The 24,775-nt window shown below is 37.7% G+C and overlaps 1 protein-coding gene and 1 long non-coding RNA gene across 2 annotated transcripts; both read right to left on the bottom strand.

The window, feature by feature from the left end:
* Positions 1 to 2,670: 2,670 nt before the first annotated feature.
* On the bottom strand, positions 2,671 to 7,254 carry LOC120736189 (myelin-associated glycoprotein-like). Its single transcript, XM_040036168.1, has 7 exons — positions 7,107 to 7,254; positions 6,289 to 6,672; positions 5,649 to 5,954; positions 5,278 to 5,538; positions 5,090 to 5,177; positions 4,898 to 4,937; positions 2,671 to 4,738 (listed from the first exon to the last, which is right to left on the bottom strand). The coding sequence occupies exons 1-7, from the start codon at positions 7,186 to 7,188 to the stop codon at positions 4,496 to 4,498; spliced, it is 1,404 nt and encodes a 467-aa protein (XP_039892102.1). The 5' UTR covers positions 7,189 to 7,254; the 3' UTR covers positions 2,671 to 4,495.
* A 767-nt stretch (positions 7,255 to 8,021) lies between these two features.
* On the bottom strand, positions 8,022 to 16,439 carry LOC120736205. Its single transcript, XR_005696435.1, has 3 exons — positions 16,428 to 16,439; positions 12,192 to 12,194; positions 8,022 to 8,585 (listed from the first exon to the last, which is right to left on the bottom strand). It is a non-coding gene; the product is annotated as an uncharacterized LOC120736205 (long non-coding RNA).
* Positions 16,440 to 24,775: the final 8,336 nt, after the last annotated feature.

Below are 24,775 nucleotides of genomic sequence, written 5' to 3' on the forward strand. Positions count from 1 at the left end.
TCTTTCGATCTTAGATGAAATCTGTCCGATTAAAATGAGACCTGTGCTTGTTTCTAAGTCTGTACCCTGGTTAAATGACAACATTCGTCTTATAAAACGAAATTGTCGTAAAGCCGAGCGGTTATGGAGGAAAACGCACTTAAATGTTCATCTCCTCTATTTAAAGGATCTTTTAGCTTCCTTTAACAGTGCTATTAGAGTTGCGAGGGCTGCTTACTTTTCTCAGTTGGTTGCAAAGAGCAGAGGTAATCCTAAAGTTTTATTTGATACTATTACTAATATTATTACTCCTGCTTCACCTGCCGCCATTATCTCCTCTGTTGAAGATTGTGAAACTTTTCTTGATTTCTTTTTAGAAAAAATCAGTAACATAAGGAAAAACTTGTCCTTTTCAGCATCTGCGCTGTCTGCTCCCACGCCAGCTCGGCCTGTTGTTTTAGAAGGTTTTTCACCTGTTTCACTACCAGAGTTGGAAAAAATAGTCAGTGCAACAAAATTATCCACTTGCTCTCTTGATGTGTTACCTGCATCATTATTTAAAAATGTTTTTTACTCTACTGGTCCTTGCATTCTTACTATAATTAACACCTCCTTGGCTTCGGGCATAGTCCCTGCCTATTTTAAAACTGCTGTTATTCATCCTTTGTTAAAAAAGCCTATGCTGGACCCATCTCTCCCTAACAATTATAGACCAATTTCAAAAATTCCGGTAATCGCTAAGATTTTAGAGAAGATCGTGGCTAAGCAGCTTACAGCAGTCTTAGATAATTATAGTATTTTCGACAAATTTCAATCGGGCTTTCGTAAAGTCCATTCCACCGAAACTGCCCTTCTTAGAGTTTCTAATGATATTTTGTTACAAAATGATGCAGGTAATTGTTCTGTTCTCTTAATGTTGGATCTTACGGCGGCTTTTGATACTGTTGACCATTTTATCTTACTTAACAGGTTGAAATACTGGGTCGGTGTCTCTGGGACTGCATTGAAATGGTTTTCCTCGTATCTCTCTGACCGATTTTCCTCTGTGGCAGTTTCTAAGTATAGATCATCTTCTGCGTCTCTGTCTTCTGGTGTGCCACAAGGCTCTGTGCTGGGGCCATTACTGTTTTTAGTCTATTTACTCCCTCTCCAGCACATTCTGAGCCCTTTTGAGGATATTTGTTACCATTGTTATGTGGACGATATCCAACTCTATATATCTTTTAAGCCGGAGGAGGTTTCTAAGCTGCAGCTTTTAAATGTGTGCTTGGAAACCATTAAAGGCTGGATGGCTGAAAACTTCCTCCAACTAAATGATAACAAAACTGAAGTCCTCTTATGTGCCCCAGATAGACATAGACCCAGTATAATAAATGCTCTTGGTCCTCTTTCAGCGTTTGTAAAACCATCTGTCAGGAACTTAGGGATTATCCTTGATCCTGCTCTTACGTTAGATAGTCATGTTAAATCTCTTGTTCGGTCCTGCTTTTATCATTTAAGAAATATCTCTAAATTGAGCTCCATAATTTCCTATACCGAACTCGAGATTGTTATTCATGCTTTTATTTCATCACGATTGGACTATTGCAATTCCCTGTTTACTTGTTTAAACAAAGGTTCCTTGGAGCGTCTGCAGATCGTTCAGAATGCTGCAGCAAGACTTCTGACGAAAGTCTCTAAATATTCACATATAACACCGTTGCTTAAGCAGTTACATTGGCTTCCTGTCGAATCTAGAGTCCATTTTAAGATTTTGGTTTTAACTTTTAAGGCTCTTTGACAACAAGCACCACCATATATTATTGAACTTTTGCAGCCCTATGCCCCTAGTAGGTCTCTGAGGTCGAGTAGTCAGGGCCTACTTGTCATTCAGTATACGAGACTGAAAACTAGGGGTGATAGAGCTTTTGCTACTGTGGCCGCTCGACTTTGGAACTCCCTTCCTCAGGACCTACGATCCGTTGATTCATTGATTACTTTTAAAAAACAGCTAAAAACTTATCTTTTTAAAATTGCTTTTTGTTAACTTTGTTTGTTTTTTGCCTTTTAATCTGTTATATCTGTAAAGCACTTTGTGATGTCTATCTAGAAATGTGCTATATAAATAAAATTTTACTTTACTTACTTCTCCATAAACATTACTTCTGTATCATTAACTGTAAAATTAAAATTAACACAAATACAAACCAGCTTGATGCGTCACACAAAGAGGTGCAGAAACGTCCCACACAACCACAACTACATCATTGCGCACACATACAAAAAGAGGGATGGATGAAATGCAGTACTTAACTCGATAAATCCAATAACAATATTTAAGGAGCTAACCTGAATGCTACAGCTCAAATTAAGTTATCTTATTTTTGAAAGGAGGATAGCATAGAATAGCATAGAGAATCATTCACTTTGGCAAACATGCCACACAGGTCAGTCATGTGGAGCAGCATAACATGTGATGGAAAGGTCTTGTTCACTCTCATCGCTCTTCAACTGCTGTACAAGTATTTTTGCAACATCTACCACACAGAAAAGCACACTGCTCCATCTGCTGGCTGTTTAATGACTTTTCACCAAAACCCTTCAGGCAGGGAACAACTCTCATGAAACCATCCTGCCTAAAGAAGTGAAGAAAAAAAGAAAGTAATGCTCATTTTTTAAATGAGCATTTTTATTTTTTTTTTTTTTGGGGGGGGGGGGGTCCCATTTAAGCCATAATATGATCTCTGAGTGATTTAGTCAGCCTTTCATAAACATACATGAACGCTCTAATCAAATTCAGAGCACTCAAATTCAGTCTCACTGCATTACATCACAGTATTTGTTGAAATGTTACATGGTGCCTGATATTGTGTAATCCTTTGCTTTCTTAAAGACATTTGCTGCAAAAACAAATACAAAAATATACAACATCTGTTTAGTAATTCATTAGGATGCATAAGTACAGTTTTTGAGAAGGAAAATTTCCTGCAGTCCCAGAGTGCAGCTTAATGGCCGTTTTCCCAACACTCAAACCTATATCATTTGGCTCTGATAGAAAATAAATCCACCTAAATCAGTCAACATAGAAAGCTCTGTGTCTTCATGCTTCCTCTTTACACACTGAATGAAGAACTGAAGCAGATGGCACTGAAATCCAAAAAGTGACATCAAAGATGGATATGAAGAGCTTTTTAACTCTTCAAAACAAACAACACATTGTCACATTGACTTAACTCAACATTAAAACAAAACAAAAGAAGAAATGAAACAACAGATAAGACAATAATAAAGAATGAATGCTTTTCTTGAGCATTAGCTGTACACACAGCTGTTACACATCAGTGTTGTGAAGTACTAGCAGAGTCACAGGTTGTTAGTTGAGCACTGATGGCCAGACCAGCTGAACAGTTATACACAAACACTGAAATGCACTTCTGCACTGAAACTGACCCAAGCATTGCCTGAGCACAAATCCAATGATTACCAAAACCAGTTCACTGTAGAGTTTAAAAAGGTTTTTGACTTTGCTCTCTAAGAGGGTGAGGCTGCTAAATGCCTCTTTAATTCACAGCAGCTTAGTGGAATTTTAATTTGAATGCCATGTTCAGGTAGTGGGGAACAAAAGGTTTTGCACTGAACATTTTTGCATTATGCTGTAACTACCCTGGCAGTGAAAACTGATAACTATACATGGAAAGGCCAGAGAAAGACACTCCTATTGCGTGCATTTCCATTTCCTCTTTGCCTTTCCAACTCTCCAGGAGAACATTTAGATTACCCGATGCAGATAGGCAGTGTTAAACTTACTCTGGAGCAGCCAAAAGAAAATGCCCACCAGCATGAATGGGAATACTGGTTTGTGGTTCCAGTGCTGCATTTTAGACATCTGGGAACTCAGATGTTGGAACTTGGACTGATGTGTATCTGGAGTGATGCAGCATAACACTTCTAAAAAACACGTTAACGGATAGAGCCTGATCAATGCTCTGCGTATGGCTTATTTAGTGAGACAAAATACAGAACAATGGCAGTTCAGATTCAAAGTTTACAGTTTTAATTCTGTTTAGATTCAGTGCTGCCATCTTGACCTGTTAGTTCAGGGGGCGTGCCACAAAAACAATTTGGAAGCAGAACTTCAAAAATGCAACTGACAAAATCAAACAACAGCTCACACAGCGTAGCAGCATGCAAATACTTTAGGAACATAATAACTTAAAATATACTTTAAAAAAAAGCGACAGTATGTTGAGGTTTTAAGTTTTAGTTTTGCAGAACAGCATCTGTTGTTGTGTAAAACTAGTTCTTTTTTTTGGAGTGCTGCAATTTCTCACTTACTCATTTAGTCACATTTGCCATGAACACAGTTAATCATCTGAAAACAGCCGTGTAAAGTTAGCATGGAAAATAGGACATAAAAAAGCCATGGAATGGGATTTTAGTTGTTTTACTTCACTGAACTGTAGGCAGTGAAAATGACACATTTACAGGCACCATGTGTGCATTTATATGTTAATGTAAAATTATTTCACAACAGTTCTCATTTTTTCTTCACCTCAGCGTAGAGTTCCTCTTGGCCGTGAGCCCTTTGTTTTAAGCTTTTTTCTCGCTTTTTGATCTGTGCGTACACCGTATGCTGCTGCTGTCCACTGTCCCGCACTGAGTTAGACGATGCTTCATATGCCAGTGTGGAGAAGCTGATCTCTCCATAATGGATGTTTTCTTCCTCTTCTTCCTTTTTACTTGCTGGTTCATCAACCTTCTGCTCTTCATTTATTTGAATCTATAGAGTTAAAAAAAACAGAAAGCTCGGTGAATTAGGTTCATTCTTATTCATGTTTTATTAAATAAATAGACTGCTCTGATGAAGTTACTGCTGTAATCGCCAAAACAGTCAAGTAACCCTGCAGCTAGAATTTTTTTTTCTTTGTAATTTCCTTACCAGAAACCTTTGTTGAGTTTGTTGCTTTGACTTTAACGACCTGGAAGACACAAGAGGCAGTAGAAAATTATCTCTGTGTATGTTAAATATATGTGATTAAAGTTAAGCTTAAAACAGAAATTTTTAATGTGTAGCTAAATTATCTGTGAGAGTAGCTAATTGTGTTTTTCTGCTTTGATGTGTGATACTTACCAAACAAAGATGATCAAGCAGAGGAGAATTATAAGTAAGAGTACAATGATCCCAATGATTACTCCAGGAAGTAGCCACAGTGTGTCTCCTAAAGAAAAACAAAGGTTACTACCTGAAGTTATTTTTAAAGTTTGGAGTTTGAATGGATAAAAAGAAACAGGAGCATGTAACACATGAGTGGCTTTTACCTCCAACAGTCACGTTAATCTCTGCTGATGTCTGATTACCCAGATCATTAGTGGCCACACAGTAATAAACTCCTCCATCTGTTACATTGAAGCTGTAAATCTCTCCTTCAGATACTTTCACAGCTCCATCTCTGCTCTTCTTGAACCAGGTGAAGTTGCTGACTGGAGGTTTGGCTCTGCTGGAGCAGGTCAGGTTCACCCAGCTGCCTGCTGACACCAAACCTGATGGACTGATGGATGCTGAGGTGTCTTTAGGAGCATCTGGAGAAAAAGATTGACAGAAATCACCATTATTCATTCTAAACAGTGGACTTCCCAATGAATCAAATGCTATGTTGACAGGATCCAACTACAAATACTGATTGTCTTACATGAAACACTGAGAGTCTCTTCTGTCTCTGCTATCTTGGTGTTGTTTCCTTGGTTCACAGGATATCTGGCAGAGCAGCTGATCTTCTTTCCATCATATGTGTCTGACAGAGTGATGTTCTGCTGGATTTTAGTTGTAAAGCTTCCATCTGTGTTTTCCTCTATTTTGTTGGGAGAGTCTTGTTGGAGATTCCAGGTGAGTTGAGGAGGGGAGTGTGGACAGGGAGTGAGAGCTGAGCAGGTTATAGTGACAGACTCCTTCTCCTTCAGATCACCTGGGATTGTAATATTGGGCCTCCAAGGAGAATCTGTGGTTTCACATCACAGACATATTAACACTACAGAGCACACTGCAGTTTATACCAGTGTTTAAAATCTCTAAACCACTCATCTTATCTTAAATTTACATATAACTTTATTAATTTCATAAAGTCATGATTTATTGAGTATTTATTTATTAAAGTATTTTTTTTAGCGTAATAATAAAACATTCGACCAATATTAAACTGTATTCTGGGACAATCATTATGACTGAAATGTAATATTTCTTCAACAAATGCTGATGAAACTTAACTGAAGGCAAGTCAAATAAACCCAATAAAGTAAAAATATAATTCTAATAAAAAACTCAAAATCACTCACCTCTGACTGTTATTTGAAGAGGATCACAAGAAGCTGTTGCCTTGAATGGTTCTCTCTCTACTCTGAAGAAGTATGTGTCTGTGTATGTGGTGGTTAAATTAGAAAACAGAGTGGTGCAGTCTCTCTGACTCAGGTTCCCAGTAATACTCATTGGATAGATGTTAACTGCTGCACTACTGTTGAAGATCACATTGTTTGGATTACCGCCAAATTGGGATTGATTTTTAATCCACACTCCAATAATTGTTCTTGTGCTGATAAATTCCTGTTCATCTTTGGGTCTGAAGCTACATGGGATTTGCAAACAAGATCCACTCAGTGCTTCCAGCTTCTTTGATGCATTTATGAAGAGGTCTGCTTTCTTAGGACTATCAGCCAAAGCACCTGTAAACACAGTGTCACAACTAACCTATTAATTAATTAATTTTATTACAAACATTAACTTGTATTATTTTAATTTGTCCTCCATAGGACTTAAGATATAAACTTTAATCAAAGTACTCCTAAAATTAAATAATTGTTTATGTAAAATTAAATTTATAATAGCTCATCCAGAAGTGACAGTGACATTTTCACCATCTGCCCTTTTTGATTAATGATGCTAAATTACATATTTGTAGCTTGAAATATAATCTATTGTAACATGAACAACATGTCTTTGATTCTGTTGGTAACAAAAAGTATTTCAATTACCTGTCAGACTATGAACAGTATGAAAAACAAAGCTTTATCTCTATCAGCCGTTTAATTTTGTTCCTTAAAGCTGTTAATGATTTAAATGAATCCAATAATGCCTTTATAGTGAACAAACAGCTCACCTGAAACAAAGAGGACCATCAGTAACATGCCGACTATCACCATGTTCACACACAGCTCAGGAGAGGTTTTTACAGTGAACATAATTTCTTAACCAGAATTACAGGGGAACACATCGCCTAACTGTTGTTAGAATAAGGAAGCACAGAAGAGGACATACTGTTTAAGAAAGTGCAATGTCAGTTTGCTTGATCGTATTTGCTATAGGTGTTGAGAAATATTCTGCGGAAGTACAATCAGTTTGCTAATATCCTGTGATAGAGGAAGTCAGGCGATAGATTTTTAAAGTTTAAAATTACCTGTCAAAATAACCCACACACGCAAATACTTTTCACTAACTTGAGTTATTCCAAGCTTGCAGACTTTTACAGATTTTATAACTCAGAGTATCATACAGCAGGCAAGTAGCTGCACAGGTCTTGTGGAGCTATGAAAACACAAGTAATTGAGGAAAATTATGATTTCCTTAAACCTGAAAGTTTTAATCACAACTATAAGTGAGTTTAAACCATTTTGGTTGTGCTAGAAGAAATTTAATTTGAGGACCCTTAAAAATAATTATGTTTATAGTAGTAATCACAGAGCATCTTAGTATTATTTACTAACATTGTCATCAAATGTTATATTTTCCTAAGTTGTCTACTGACGTCAGTACAGGATAGAACGTCCAGTGTTGTTGATATCATGATGTTACAGTGCTCTCACACAGGGGGTCATCAATCGCCTAATACAGGGTTGTCCAACTCCAGGCCTCAAGGGCCAGTGTACTGCAGGTTTAAGATGTGTCCTTGATCCAACACAGCTGATTTAAATGGCCAAATGACCTCCTCAACAGACAGACGATCAGATAGATAGATAGATAGATAGATAGATAGATAGATAGATAGATAGATAGATAGATAGATAGATGAAACTTTATTAATCCTTCGGGTGGGTTCCTCCGGTAAATTCAGTTTCCAGTAGCACAGCTTCGACAGAAGTTGCATGTTACAGACACAATAAGGGGAATGAGAGTAAGGATGTAAGCATAAATATACACATATACATATATATATAAATACAGAATATATAATATGTATAAATAGGATTGCAGATTTGAGTGACTATATTGCACAGTCGAATATAAAAAAAAAATACTGCAAATATTGCACAGTGTAAAAAAGCACTACAGCTCAGTTGTTCCTGTCCTCCTTGTCCCCCTGTTTCCCCTCCCTATCCCCTCCAGTGAGGAGTTAAACAGTTTGATGGCGTGTGGGACAAAGGACTTTTTAAGTCTGTTTGGGTCTGCTTTGACTTTGGGAGAAGCAACTTGTCGCTGAATAGGCTCCTCTGATTGTTTACGCCCATGTGCAGATGATGCACATGTTCCTGCCCTAACTATATGTTTTAGTGAAAAGGAAAGTTTTAAGCCCAATGTTAAAAGTAGAGATAGTGTCTGCCTCCTGTGTCTAAGCTGGGAGCTGATTCCACAGAAGAAGGACCTCACAATTTTACAGGAGGCCAAGTTAATGTCATCCAGAGTAAACATCTGGATAGTGACTATTTTTTTAGGGGCAAGTACAATAACATCAATTTTATCTGAATTTAGAAGCATGCATTTAGAGGTCATCCAGGTCTTTATTTCTTTAAGACATTCCTGCAGTTTAACTGTGGTACATAGCCCAATAATAGAGATAGCTTGATCTTACTTAAGATTGAAGCATTAAAAATGGTATGACTTCTTTTAGCAGTCTTAAAGGAATATGATCTAATAGACACTGATCATTTAGAGGCAGTAATTACTGAAGTAAGCTCAGAAGCATCAATCAGAGAGGGTGATTCCAAATATCAGCAGTGTTGAAGGTAATTGTTTTAAGGAGAGTGTTTGACAGTTATACCTGGGAGCCAAGTACCCAGAGTCATATACAGTGAGGATGCAACACTATTAATGAGATAACTAATCTTTGTGTGTGTACTGTTTTTGCACATAGTACTGAAAAAAGTAATAGTGGAAGTATTATATCCTTAAACTTAATTACATAATTTTCTGAAATACATCTCATTTAAATATTTATAAGAAACGATTGAAATTGTGGGTGGGGTCTTTAATATTTTAGAGAAGTCAATTGAGTCTAATGATAGATTAAATGTCATGTTGAGGCTGTAATTAAAAAACACCCACAATATTGGTAGAGCTGAGGATGTTATATTTGTCATTTGTTTTATGTGTAAATTGTTTTTTGGGGGGTCTGGGAGCAGACACTTTATCAAAGAGGATGGGTTTGGGGGGGATAACAGGAGGAGAGAAGCTGCAGTTTTCAACTCATGTTTTAGGGAGTCCAAGTTATTTTTTGGACACCAATAAGACAGCCAGCACTTTAAGAAGAACATGAACATCAGAGTATGTTTATATACCACTACTGCATGCCATTTACTCTTTGTTCTCTCTCTATAACCTCCATTTACTCTTCTCTTTCCCTTCATCCACAAACCAACCATGGCAGATGTTGTTACTCCCTGAGCCTGGTTCTGCTGGCAGTTTGTTTATGTTGAAAGGGTGTTTTTCCTCACTGCTGTTGCCTATGAGTACTTGCTCATAGGGGATCATTGATTGTTGGGGTTATCTGTCTAATATTTGCAATATACCTCGATACTATACATCTATACTGTTATTGTGAATTAGTTCTATAGAAATAACAATGAACTGAAATTAAATACATTTTTTTAGCCGTCATAGTTTTTTCTCCTTCACTTGCATAAGTGACACATTTCACATTTCCTTCTCTTTACATGTCACGCATTTTGAAGTAGACTCTTCTGTAAAAGAAAAAGAAACTGTGAAGAAAAAAAGAGGCCACTAATGTGAGGAGTTTTGTTCTTAATGTATTTCAATGTTCTTATTTTTTACATGCTTTATATTTTATCTTGTCCTTTGCTGCTTGGTTTAGTTTACAGGAGAGGTTACGCAAAGGCCTTTTATAAGACGTAGATATGGTTGGAAAGTGAATTACAGGACAAGGAAGGATTGATTGAAAACGTCACTGACTGCTGGTCAGAGACACACTGTGACCACTGTTTCTCTACATTGTTAAGATTCGTTGTCATGTTGTTTGTTTTTGTGTTTTCACTGCTGATAAAATGATAAAAGACTCCATAAAGGTTAATTTTTAGTTTAATTATTTTTTAATCTCATTTAAAAATAAATATTAAGAAGATATTACTTTGTTGTTGTATGATTTCTACTTAAATTATCTACATCCTTAAATGATATACTCGTATGCTGTGAGTTGTAAATGTTATTTTATGTAGTGCACCAACAGCTCACCCTGCTGGAATAAACGGCACAAGTAATACATAAACTAAATATAAAACCATAAAGTGAAGAATTATTAATTCCATATTTGATATTCATCAAGTCAGCAAATTAAATTACATGAAATAAATGCTGCCTTCACTTTTTCAATATTAACAGATGTGATGAGCATTTAAATTTTTCAGAAACAGCTCTTTCCACATTCAAGTCCACAGTTACAGTAGTACTGCTGTAACTTTACAGCTGGACTTCATTTGTGATAGTTAAATGTGAAATGTCAAAAGTTTGACTTCAAATGAGAAAAAGAGGATTAATGAATTTCATTTAAATACAGTATACAAACTTTAGGAGATTTTGGGAGAAGCACAAACTGGACTCCCTGTAGATATTTTTTACCACTATATTCTCCATTAACAGTTTAATAGATTTGCTATACATAAACTGAAAAAACTCTTTTGAGAAGTTTATTTACATATTGGTTTCACTCGTCACCATCACAACATCACTTTTGTTGTGATAGGCTGAGAATCACTGGTGAGTAAAAATGCTGATATGCTGACTGTTTAGCTGCTTATTTGGAATCCTCAGGAACAAAAATGAGTTTTTCTCTGGAGAAATGTCGCTAATATAAGATGAATATTTACACCAGTGTCACAATTAGCAACCATAGATGTTAATGCTGTAAAGCACTTGTGTCATCTTTGCATACGCATGCAAACTGACACAGATGTACACTCACCTCCCTCCCCCATTCCAAATGCCACGCCGACGCTTGCTATATCATAACAGAGAAAACTGGTCATTCAGGATTCACTCTTTTACCTGACAGGTGTAAAGTCAGTAAATGCAGTAAGTGCCAGTTTTTTCCGTCCACTATGATCACAGTGGTGCAGAAATTGCTGAATAACCTGAACTATATGTAGAAAACATTTAAACAGTCTGATCTCTGTAACATCTGACATATTATATTAACATGAAAACTTTCTCTCCTTCAGTTGTTATTTTAAGAGGATCACAAACAGCTGAAGTCATATGTGTTTGTGTAAGTTGTGATTGAATTGGAAAACAGAGTGATTCAGTCTTTCTGTTGCAGGTCTCCTGTAATCTTCATTGGATAGATGTTAACTGTCTCACTGCTGTTGAAGATCTAATTTTCTGTAAATGTTTAAAAACATTAGAATGATTTTTCATCCACAATCCACAGACAGATCTAATGCTGGAACTTTTCTGTTTCAGTTTCACTGAAGTTACATGGGGTTTGTAAACAAGATCCACTGAGAGCTTCCAGCTGAACAACAAATTAAATAGTGTGAGAGTTTTAAAACACATTTTAAAATCACCAAAAGTCAATAAAAAGAGAATAAAATTCGGGTAATGTGAGATTCCTTGCTCTAGTTTAACCCAGTATCACAGCAAAACGTGTAACAGACACACTGATCCACCCTGTCTATTTCATGATTTGTTGAGTGAAGTGTGAAACGGACCCTCATTCAGATGTTGCAGTAAGTTGCAGTAATCTGCAGTAACAGCAGAGGGAGATATTTTATTGAAATCCAACATGAAAATAATCACATGAAAGCTTTTAAACAGACATTACTAACTCATTTACTTGTAAACACATGTTAGCCATCAAGCTTTTCTGGTGATTAAGGACCCTGGAAGTACTTCATACCTTCCTTCCTCACTACTGTCTTCTTGGATTTAAATAATCATGATCACAGCTATAATAATATATCTGTATTTATAGATAACATAATGAAGATGAGTAAAGCTTTATCAATGATAAATTACACACCTGCTACTACCATACTAATACCTTAATAAGGCTTAATATGCTAAGTATGTCATGTTTCGGCTGTGTGGCAGGCAGGAGAGGACCCAAACGCAAACTCACGGAGACAAAACGTAAACTCAAAAACACAGCTTTAATGCTGGCAAAAGGTGAAACACAAAAACAGTACTAAACTAAACTGGGAAAGCTAAACATAAAGTATACCAGGAACCACAGGGAGAATCACACACAGCATGAGGGAGACTACGACACTGACAAAGAGAAACACAGGGCTTAAATACACAGAGGGATAACGAGGGAATGAGACACAGAAGGAGGGCACAGCTGGGAGAAATCAGGACTGACGAGACAAGCAAAGCTAGAAACACTCACATGAGGCATGGACCTCCAAAGTAGAACAGGAAACACACTGACTGAATTCTAAAACACGCAAACTAAACAGCAACTGGGGAGACAGAACATAGGAACCTGAAACGTGGTACAAAACATCACAGTGGACATAACATGGAACACAGGGAAGCCATATAACAAAGCCAAAGAGCTAAAGCTAAGATAACCATAACTGAGATCCAGGGAAACAAGAAACAGTACATCAAAGGACTCAAAACATAAACCATGATATAAAAGCACAGGATCTCTTCCAAATAAAATAGGAAACATAATGAGATGCATACATGATAACCGGAACTTGACAACGTAAGACACAGACATGAAAGAGACAGACTTGACACTGACCAAAGGCTACTAAATGATAATCATAATCACAACAGTATCAGATCATAAATCATAATATAGAAAAACACCAAGATAACTGAAACACCAAGTACCAGAGAAACATAAAGGAAAATCCATGATGCAAAAGTACCAAAACATAATGAACTCAAAATACTGGGTCCAACGGACCCAGAACCGTGACAAAGTATGTTAAGCACTTTGGTACTCCACTGGTTTTTAAATGTGCTATATAAATAAAGTTTGTTGTTGTTGTGTTGTTGTAATAGTGAACATCATTATATAAGGACCCCTGGGAGTGTGAACACAGCAGAGCTGGGAAAGAAGGTTCAGCAGAGACTGTACGTCCTGAGAGTCCTCAGGAAAAATAGCATCCCTCACAAGCTGCTGGTGTCCTTCTATTTATGTTCTATCGAGAGCATCCTGTGCTATTGCTTCTGTGTCTGGTTTTCCAACTGCACAACAGCACAGAAGAAAACACTTCAGGGACTTTTAAAGATTGCCCAGGGGATGATCACCTGTTCTTTAGCCTCACTGGACAAACTGCACAGCTCTCGCCGCCTCAGGAATGCAGGAAATATCGTGAATGACTCCACACACCCCGCTCATGATCTGTTCCAACTGCTGTGAGGCATAGGATACAGGACGATCAAAAACAAATAGACAGAAAGTTTCTACCGTGTAGCTGTTAGGGTACTGAATGGCACGCCATCACCAGTTTAACCTGAGAAGTACACTGCAGTGGGTGACATCTTGTGCAATAAGGTTTTATTTATGTACTGAATGACTGTTCTCTACTTCTTTTTTATATTATTGTTTTGTATTTATATTTAAAATTTTCCCTATTGACACTGCAGGGACTGCACTTAATTTTGTTGTACTTGTTACAATAACAATAAAGATATTCTGATTCTGAAGTGCTACCAATCGACCTAACCCTTAGATGCATGACTGAACCCTACACTCTTCCATAAGTGAGTCAAACATGACACATTTTAAAATCAGTCTGTTTTTATGACACTTATTTTACATTTTGGTCCACACAAGAATCCTTTTGTCACAGTTGTAGCTGACTCGAGAGAAAAGGACTCAAATGCAGGACACAGATGGAGCACAAGGAACGTTTAAGTGACAAAGTTCATGTACAATACAAGTGTATGCAATGAAGCTATTCAACTGTGAACTGAGCAGTGAGTTCAAACTTGTGCCGTGAACAAAGCCAAAACTATGGCAACCTGAGCTATGCAAACAACAAGTGAGATTTCAACTGTGGAAACGGCAGTTCTGTGATTTTGGGGCCAAAGGGAGAGACCAGATGGGGGGTCAGAGACACTGAAACAAGAGTAAACAAGTTCAGGTATGGTTCCAAGAGAATGCTGGTAGATATTGACTCTGAATTTTCCTTGAAGCTGCTTACTTGCCACAGGTGTATCAGTAGAGTGGAGAGGAGAGTGGTCTGGATGAGTGGTAAGAAATCCAAATCTCCTGATGTTGAGGCAGAGAGGCAGGCAGGTGCGTGGAGTGAGCAAAAACCATGACCATGAAGACTGTCGATAGCTCCAGCGCCCAAATGCAGGTTCTATGGCGAGGATTTGTGTCTGGTAACCTGGTGAGTAGCTGTGAATGAGAGGTACAATGTAATGCAAAGCAATTTACTATGATGTTTACAAAACACAGCGGTGGCCTGCACTAGCTGTGGTTAGCTGAGAATCTGGCCAAGAGAAGTTGAGAGCGCTGGCCTTATAAGTCAACAGCTTAATTACCCATAGTTGAGAGCAATGAGCAGGAACACAGGAACTGCCAGCTCTGTGGAAAAACACTGGCACTCACCCAGACCATAACACATTGAATGTTTAAAATATTTTCAATTTTTATTTTGTTTTTTGTTTTTTTACATAAAACTTACAGCATAACAATGTGTGTTCATGTTTGTGTAACTCTTGTCTTTTTTTCCTTTCTGGTATTTTCATCAACCATTTTATTGTGACACATCATGCTCAGGAATACAACAGCTATGTGACATAGCTGACCATTGTAAAGTTTCCAATGAATCTAATTATGTCCCTACTATTGTAGGGACTCTGGTGTAGAGTGAGGATCCTTCTCCAGGAGACGGCATAAAGGCACAACAAAAACAAAGTTATCTGTGGTGATGTTATGCCCTGTGTTTCTGAATCTACTGCACAACCTCTGGACAATATTTCCCCTTTGATAGTTCTGAACCGTTTCTCCTGGTTATATTCCCATATAAACCATTCCATCTATTGCATAGGAGATGTGTGCATCACAAAACCAGAAGATGGCATGTAGTGAAGCTAATGCGTGCGTTTAATAAGATCTTTAGTCACTCATCTCTGCTTCCCAGGTGTTTGTGGCTAATCTAAGATTTATATCACTTCCACTTTCTGACACTGTAAAGCCGATTGTGAGATCACTACTCCAGTCATGTTTCTGCTGAATTCTTTACATCAATAAATCATGTTCAATTCCTTCTAACAATCTCTCCTTAATGCACTGTCAGCTCCCATTGCGTTTACTGAATTGACCATGTGTGCGTTACAAACCCAGAGGATCTTAAGGCCATACTAGGGCTTGTCTGGCATGTACTGAAGAAACTTTCACTTCCCTCCCGATGGTGCAAGCTGTTTGTTTGCAGTGACACAATCACCGATGAATTGCTCTCTGAATGCTATCTGTTTATTGTTGCTGTGTAAAATAAATCTGTGAGACACTGTGGTCAACAAAATCCATAGTATTGACAGTCACAACTGACAAGAATTAAAGGTTCACATGAAATTTCATAGGAAATAAATGTGGGTCATTTTTAAACCACTTATAGAAGTTTAGGGTAGTAATACAAAAAGAGCAATTTTGTCAGATTTATAAAAGATAAGTCGAAAAATGTAAATGGCCTGATTTTAATAACATGCTTTTGAAGACTAGCTGAAATATGAAATAATAACAACTTTTCATTTGAAAGAATCCCTTATACATCTAAGGACTAATATATGGAGAGCTGTAATATGATATAATTAAGAAAAGAAAAACCCTCCACGGCATACAAAAAAGAACAAGAATACTATGGAGGAAATTTATATCAGTGTTAAAGTGGGAACCCAAAGACTCGAATGGAAATACAGAAAGTTTCCACCGAGGTGCAAAACACTGGTTACACTCAAGAACAGGATGGCCAGATTAGGTTAAAAAATATGCACAGTTTTTGAAATAAAATATTTTCAGACAGATGAAACCAAGATGAACTTGCACCACAATCATGAGGCAAAACTATAGATAAAGATAAGATAATAACTTAAGATGCATGCAGGATTATCTGCCAACCATGATGGGGGCAATGGTATGGTTTAGGTGTAGCATGAAACTGCATCTCTAGTATTTATTGACAATGTGACTGCAAATAGAACATACAAGTTTCTTGAAAACAAAGAAATGAGATAAGAAAGGCCGAGCTAGTCAAGCCATCAGAGCATGCTTTCAGTTATTACACACAAAACTGAAGGCATAAGAGACCCACAAACAAGCAGCAGTTGAAGGTGGCTGCAGTAAAGGCCTAGCAGAGCATGTCAACCACAGGAGGAACCACAGCTTTTCCCCTACCCGTTCTGATCTTGATCATATTCATGTCCTTGCATGTTTTGCTTCTTAAGCTTTACCAAAATAAATACTTTGTGTTTTATACACCAGTCTTGAGTCAAACTCAAGTGGTTTTTTTACATTTATTTTTAAGATTTTTACTCTGGCCTACAAGATGCTTATTCAAATACTTACGGTTGTCATTGTTATTATTGTATTAATCTGTGTATAAAATTATTATGCACATAATTAGGACTTTAATACACTTAATTGACATAAAGATCTAAAGAGTACTTTAATTATTAATGACGTTATCTTGTTAATTGATTAAGTGATTCAACAAAAACTGTATTAGTCATTTACTGACGGCAGAATTCACATCAATCAGACACAAAATTGAAAACCACTGAGAGGTGAATCATTTTGTTCCAGTGTCATTTTCTGCTACAATGCCTCAGGTCCTGTAGTAAATTTCTTGAACACATAACTTTCGTAGTTGCTTAACAGATAGTAGGCCACATAATCAAGACATTTGTTTGCAAAATATTGTGTGTCTGCTTTCTCACAGCACCTACAAACAGTGTCAGAACCCCACTGACCAACTTCCCCTATGTACTCAAATGTTCCCTTTTTACTCTGTCAGCTGTTCATCAGTGAAGTGAATCAGCAAAAAGCAGGCACTTTATCACTTGGAGTGGTTCGGTCAGAATGAAAACTACACAGTAACACTGCAGTAAATACAATTAAGCTGTTGTTCAGCAGACAGCTGATTGTTGATACCTGAGCTTAAGAGTTCCAAACAATAATTATCTTCTCTTGCGGATTCTTTAGTTACTGTGTTATGATATAACGCCACGAGATTTAAATCCCCTTTGTCTAATGGAATTAAGACTGAATAACTGACAGCTTGGTGAAATGTTTACTGTATGTTTAGTAGATTTTTAACATGTGCAGGTAATACCATGACTGCCACATCCTGTTCATCTAAAAAAAAAATTGCAAAACTGCAGATTTAGACAAATTTACAGAGCAACTGGACAGTTTTGAAACACTTATGGCCAACGATAAAGTTCGTACTTCCCCTGTAATTAAATGGAATTTCAGTGCATTTCATTTGCAATTTTCATTTGCAACAGAAAATAAGGAAATTATTGAACTGTAAGTAATGTTAAGTACTGCGTAAGTCATTTTAATGTTTAAGTAATTTTCTGATAGTGTAGGGGAAAACGAACAATTATTACTCATCTTATAAGCATCTTGTCAGAGTACTTCTAAAAATGCAGTTAACTTGATCTGTTATGTGCTATTTGCAAAATATATGCAGCTTATTCTGTGTTGACCTGCTGTGTCTGTGTAAACTGGTGGACTGCACAAGTGTACTTCATTTTGTCAGTTGGGGAGGTTTGTCTTGAAAGGAAGGGAGGCTTAGCAGTTATTTCAGATGTTTACACTCAATATTTATTCAGATTTAATGGAAAGATAGATGTCTCATTAATGTTTTATTTTGGCCATGTTCTAGTGGTTGCTGACAGATCTTTGATGCTGAGGCATCTTCTCATCCTCTTCCCTCATCTTTCCTGGGTTGGGTTTGAGACTTGGAGCCCAGTGTTGGGTCCATCTGGTCCTCCCCCATGAACAGCACCTGCTCCTCTGTATTATCATTCTTGCCCTTCTGTTCATGGCCTGGCACCTTGGTCTCATCTTCTTTGCCCTTGGGCTCCTTGCTGGTCAGCCGAGTTGAGGTCCTGCTGGGCAGGACAAAAGACAAAATCTAAAGGTAAAAGTAGCTTGAAAAACGAATTAATATCAGAGCACCAAATGTGATTGTTTGAATCAGTACAGGGTCATTTTCCTCCTCAGACTCAGCTGAGGCTAATGCATCAGGTGAGGAAAAAACTGTCACATGTATAAATTTAATTTCAGTTCATATGATCTAATTATAATATAATAAGATATACTCATATACCAAGGAACTTGTTGATTTTAGTCAAATACATGTAATTTCAAATATTCTCAAGCATTTTTCACTTGTTTTCACTTGTTGAATTAAATTATTGTTTCTACACATTATTGTTGCAATTACACTTTTTGTACACACTTTACATTGTGGAGGTAAACATTACCATGTTTTCTGAGGCGGATGATGTCCTTCAACATCTGTTGGACAGTGCTCAGGGTATTTTATGAGTGTGTTGTGACCAGTGCCATCCTCTATGCTGGTGCATGCTCGGGCAGCAGGTTAAGCGTTGCAGATGCCAAAGGACTCAATAAACTGATCTGCAATGCCAGTAATGTTGTGGGGACGGAGCTGGAGCTCCCTTAGGGTGGTGTCTGAGAGGCGGATGTTATCAAAAATAAGGACAGTGCTGGATAATAACTCCCACCCACTCCATGACACGCTGGCTAGTCACAGGAGCACTGCAGTGAGAGACTGAGATTACAAAAAAGGACCACTGAAGAAAAGAAATCATTCCTGCCTGTTATATCTCCCTGTACAACTCCCCCATCTAACACACCGTACACACTCCAATAGTTACACCCTTTTGCACATGCTTTACAGTAAAATAACAAATGACAAAGTTTCGCAGGTTAGAGTAAAATGTCCATCATATATACTTCACCTCTGTAATATTCTTGAAAGTTATAATTGAGCGATTTGTACTGAAATGTTCTGAAATGTTTAAACTTTGTAATATATTGTATTAATCTACTGTAATCCACATCATTTCCTTTGGGATTATTAAAGTATCCCAATTCTGATTATCTAAAACTAAAAAAGACAAAGAAGTTTATCTATTTCATGTTTGTGTATTTTGTTACATTTAGTGAGCCAGTGACATTCATTATCCAAGTTGTAGCTGACCTTAATACCATTTTAGATTAAAAACCAGAGATGGGTAAAAACCTTTCCAGGCTGACAATTGACTTTGAGGTTTTATGCATCACTTTTCTTGTAAGGGAAATTGGTTCAATTTTTTTTTTAAACATTATTAAAAAAAATTCTTCACATTTACAAATCTGTTGTATGCTTTCATGACTGTGGATTACAATTTTACAACTTAGAAAATGAAATAAGTTTATAATAGGAGTGTGAATGATCATTATTCCATATTATCAACAGGCAAAACTAATTTTGCTTTGGGCTCTGACTCTTTCAGCTCTCTGAGGCCATCCCAGGCATTTTTTGTGATCTGTATCACATACTAATGTTTCAAGAATTAGTGAACATATGAAACATTCACACAATTTTAGACCAAAACTTTGAACCTAACCCACTGTGGACCAGCTTATGTTAACTATGAATATCTTTGGTGATCTGGGCAGAATAAAACATCATCTTCAAGACACTGAAAACTGACTTTAAGCTCAACATACCACACTACCCTTTGTAATACACCTACCCAGGATTTACTGTGTCACAAAACCCTTACTGAGAATTCTGTGACTGTACTGCAAACACAAAGCATGTAGTTTTTCAACAACCGAGCAACCCAATTTTGGTGGCTATTGTCAAAGTTGGCAGACAGGAGCCAACATGCAGGACTCAGAAAACAAGAAACAAACTTAAAATCAGCTTTAATTACAAGACAGATCAGGAATAACAAACCCCAAAGTACTACTTTTCGGAGAAAAAAGAAACCCTATAGCAAGGCAGGGCACCAGTAGATAAATAGTGTATGAACATGATGATAAGAAAACTAATTTTAAAAATGCTACAGTATGTGGAGGTTTTGAGTCTTCTGCTGAAACTTCCTGAGTTTCATGTAAACTAGTTCGTTATTGGACAGCTGCAACATCTATTTATACACTTTAACAGTTACCTAAAAACAAAAGATGTGAAAGCAGACATGTTGACTTTCACCTGTGCATACACTGTATCCTCCTGCTGTCCTTTGTCCTGATCTGATGCTTCATTTCTCAGCACAGAGAAGCTGATCTCTCCATAATGGATGTTTTCTTCTTCTTCTGATTTACTTGCTGGCTGCTGACTGGAGGTTTGGCTCTGCTGGAGCAGGTCAGGTTCACCCAGCTGCCTGCTGACACCAAAGCTGATGGACTGATGGATGCTGAGGTGTCTTTAGGAGAATCTGGAGAAAAAAAATAAGAAAGTCATATCCCACAAATCATGTTGTCCTATAGGATTCAGTTCAACAACAAACTCTGATTGTCTTACATGAAACACTGAGAGTCTCTTCTGTCTCTGCTGTCTTGGTGTCGTTTCCTTGGTTCACAGGATATCTGGCAGAGCAGCTGATCTTCTTTCCATCATGTGTGTCTGACAGAGTGATGTTCTGCTGGATTTTAGTTGTAAAGTTTCCATCTGTGTTTTCCACTATTTTGTTGTGAGAGTATTGTTGGAGATTCCAGGTGAGTTGAGGAGGGGAGTGTGGACAGGGAGTGAGAGCTGAGCAGGTTATAGTGACAGACTCCTTCTCCTTCAGATCACCTGGGATTGTAATATTGGGCCTCCAAGGAGAATCTGTGGTTTCATATCAAACACAGTTTGATAAATCAATAATGTGAAAAGATGTAGCTCAGTGTGGATTGTTGAAAGCTTTCATAACATATTGAAATTGTTTGTAATCAGGAACATAAATGTATATCTAAACACAATTATGACAAATTAGTTTAGGACATGTGTTTATTTTTTCTCCAACAGTAGACAGTTTTCCTTCAGTATACAATGTGTGACTTTGTAAAGTTTCTCTATCTGCACTGATTTGTCAGACTATAAATGACTGAAATGAGACGGCTCACTTGGAATAAAGAGGAGACTCAGTAACATGATGTCTGTCATGATGTTCAAAGACTGGACTGTCATCACCTGGAAAAATATATATAAAAAGAAATCCATTATTACACAAATATAAGATCAAACTAGAAATTCGCTTTTTATAAGGGGTTTAGTTTTATATATATATATATATATATATATATATATATATGTATATATATACACACAATTATTAAAATGTAAAAAATGATCAGACTGCTACAGAGGAGAAACGACAAAGTAAAAATCAGTGCGTCATTTCAGCAGAAACAGAGCGACTGAAACACATCTCTGTTTAGATGTTTCAATGACAAAGCAAACAGACCTGTGATGTTTTTGGTTTTCTGTCTTTTTTTATTCACTCAGTCTGATTTTTATGTTCCTATCATGCACTCTGCTCTCACTTTAGAAGCATCCGCTTCTGCCTTCCTACCTCCTCTAGATTGACTTGACCCACTCACACACTAACCTTTTTCTCATTCACATTTGTATTTGTATCTCAGATTTTCTGTGTTCTTCTTTGTCCTGCAGAAACGTACATACACATTGTGTACGTACACAGGTTACAGAAAATGTGTCTGCAACTTGCTGTTGATGTACTTCCTCATTTTGTTTAAATGTTTCTGCTCGTATTTAATGAGTCATTCTTCATTTGAGCCACTAGATAATACCAGTATTATTTATTGTCAGCAACTATAGCTAAAAATATGTAAGTAAAACACAATAGAGTGGTTGAGTACCATGAGCCTTTTTCATTGTTTTGTTCATTTTGTTTTTTTTAATACTCTGAGCTGTGTTTGCTCTCCTGGTGTCAGGGCTCTGTGTGCAGGCGGATGGAGATGAGGATCCAAATGCGAGACTCGGACACTGAATACAACTCAAAACCTCAGCTTTATTGCTGGCACGAAAACAAAACATGAAATGAACACTGAATACTGAGAACAGAAACACACAGGCATAATCTGATGATGCAACGCGACACGGAGAATATGAAAACACAGGGCTAATATACACAAGGTGGTAATCAGGGAATGGGCAACAGGAGGGAGACACAGTTGGGAGAAATTGGACTAACGAGACAGGAGGAGCAAAGCTGCACACACTGACATAAGACAGGAACATGAACCTTCAAAGTAAAACAGGAAACAAGACACACTTTACTAGGACACTGACTTGACAGAGTGAGACAGACTAGACACTGAACAAAACTGGCGATAATAACAAAATACAACCTGAAACACTGATTCATCATAAAAACCAACAAAGCACCAGAGAAACATAAAGAACAATCCATCATTCAAAAATAAATCAAAACATAATAACTCAAAATACTGTGTCAAACTGACCCAGAACCGTGACACCTGGTTTGCCATTTATCCTTCAAGTATGTAAGGCTTTGAGCTAAAAGGGAAAAGGCTCTTCTCTTTTTAGTTTTTAAGTGTAAAAGTGTTGCCTCAAAAATTTTGTCAGTTTTTTGACAGTCAATGTCAGTTTTAGTTTTTAGAGTGAGGATGACAGTACAGGTCCAACGTATTTCAGATATGGGTCCCAGGTTCTGTGGAAAGAGTCCAAGGTGGTGTTGAGCATACAAATACAATATATTCATTGGGAATACAGTCCATAACAATGCTATGCCAGGATTTCTTAGTTGGGGATTGCTGGCCTGCCCCAGAGGAGCAGGTTATTCTTCCTGGCCGCAAAAGATAACAGCTGGAACAGTCTCTTGTGCTTGCCTTTGATAATCAGATTGTCCATTACTCCCAGTATAAGACAGAGAGGGTCCAGAGGAACAACATAGCTGAAAATAACTGAAAGTACCTGTGGAATTATATAGCATTATATAGCTTTTTAGCATTATACTGTTTAAACATTATACTTTTAAGCAGGCCTCTGTGTGACCTTGGGAGCAAGAATAGTTGAAGCAACATTACAGAAAAAAGATGCATAGAAATAGCCCAGAAGTTGCAATAGATAAGAGGGGGGCAAAAGGGCAGCGTTAAGAACAGTCTAACACATTAGGTAAGTATAGACAAAAAGCAGACTGAGGAGGAGAGCGTAAACACCCGGCACAACACACACTTGACACCTACAAAGCGCACACTCATGACACTTGACATGACCCCCACACACACACCCCTACAGTGCAGACAGGAACACACACACATTGCAGACAAAGACATGTACATCACACACACACATTCACAATTAAGATATGCAATTAAGAAAGGGGTTAAAGGTAGGGCCAGACCTTAAAAGGAAAGGTAGAAGATGAGAGATGAGGAAGAAGCTGTTTTGATCCAAACTGTGTATGACGTATAGGCGAACGTGATAACAGAATAACAGGAAAGGTGGGAGGTAAATAAGGAACTTTGGAATATTATAAATGTAACAGTTCGAAGGACTGCCCTTGGAATCTGCAAGACGCTTTATGCTGACCTTCTGCGCAGGGGTTGGAATAAAGAAGTTGATTTATTGAAGAAGTCTGTCTCGAGTCGTTCGTTGTGGTTTTTCACCAGGTAGATAAAAAGATCGGGAGAGGCGTCAGCACGGCGACATACCTTTGCAACATCCGACCAGAAATATTGAATTTTCACACATGACCAAAAACAATGCACAAAGTCACCCTTCTCTGCATTATACTTCCAGCATAAAGGGGAGGAGTTTACATCTATTTTACTTTTTAAAGAGGGTGTGATGTATGCCCGATGAACAATTTTTAACTGAATAGATTTAGCCCAATTACAGACAGATATCTTAGAGGCACAGGCCCAAATCTCCTGCCAGTCTGGATCATTTATTGAGCAGCCTAGGCCTCTTTCCCAGGCCTGTTTAGCAGCCAGGAAGCGAGGGGCTGAGCTAGAGTTAAGAACCTTGTAAAAGGAAGGATTTTCCAGACTGTTGGGGGGACAAAGCATCCTCCACTGCGGACCTAGTAGGGTCCAACAATAGGGTGGTGTCATTAATTATAAAGTGCCTCAGTGGCAGGTATCTAAAGAATTCCACATTTTGAATGCCAAAACATTGTTGAAGCTGCTGAAAGGAAAGAAGCGTCCGGCCTCTAAACAGATCACCCAAGTTAACCAGCCCCAGATTAGACCAGACCACAAAACCCCGGTCCAGACATCCAGGCAAGAAATAAGGGCCATTCATAACAGGAGCCAGGGAGGATGTCAAATGGGCCCGACCCTCTAAAGCACGGACAGACCTCTAGGCCTTGACAGAGCATAGGGTAATAGGATTGTTGGAGAGTGTTTTGACTTCACTGATCTCTTTAACAAATGAATTAAACAGGGGACATTCTATGGCTATGTCAAAGAGTAGAGGACTAAGAGGATCGCCCTGCCTATTTCCACACGGGAGAGCAAAATTGCTGGAGTGCATCCTGTTAGTTATAACCGTTGCGACTGGGGAGTTATGGAGAACTTTCACCTAATTTACAAAGATTTCAGCCAATCCAAATTCCTCTAAGGCAAAAAAATTGATATGACCA

Source organism: Simochromis diagramma, unplaced genomic scaffold, assembly GCF_900408965.1.
Source record: "Simochromis diagramma unplaced genomic scaffold, fSimDia1.1 OVJJ01000271.1, whole genome shotgun sequence".
NCBI lineage: Eukaryota > Metazoa > Chordata > Actinopteri > Cichliformes > Cichlidae > Simochromis > Simochromis diagramma.

Excerpts from the sequence above, each read along its gene's own strand:
- LOC120736189 (XM_040036168.1), bottom strand. The coding sequence starts at position 7,188 with ATGTTCACTGTAAAAACCTCTCCTGAGCTGTGTGTGAACATGGTGATA. Across the intron at positions 5,955-6,288 it reads TCTTCAAATAACAGTCAGAG|ATTCTCCTTGGAGGCCCAAT; the intron begins GTGAGTGATTTT and ends GTGAAACCACAG. Across the intron at positions 4,938-5,089 it reads TGCTTGATCATCTTTGTTTG|GTCGTTAAAGTCAAAGCAAC; the intron begins GTAAGTATCACA and ends TGTGTCTTCCAG.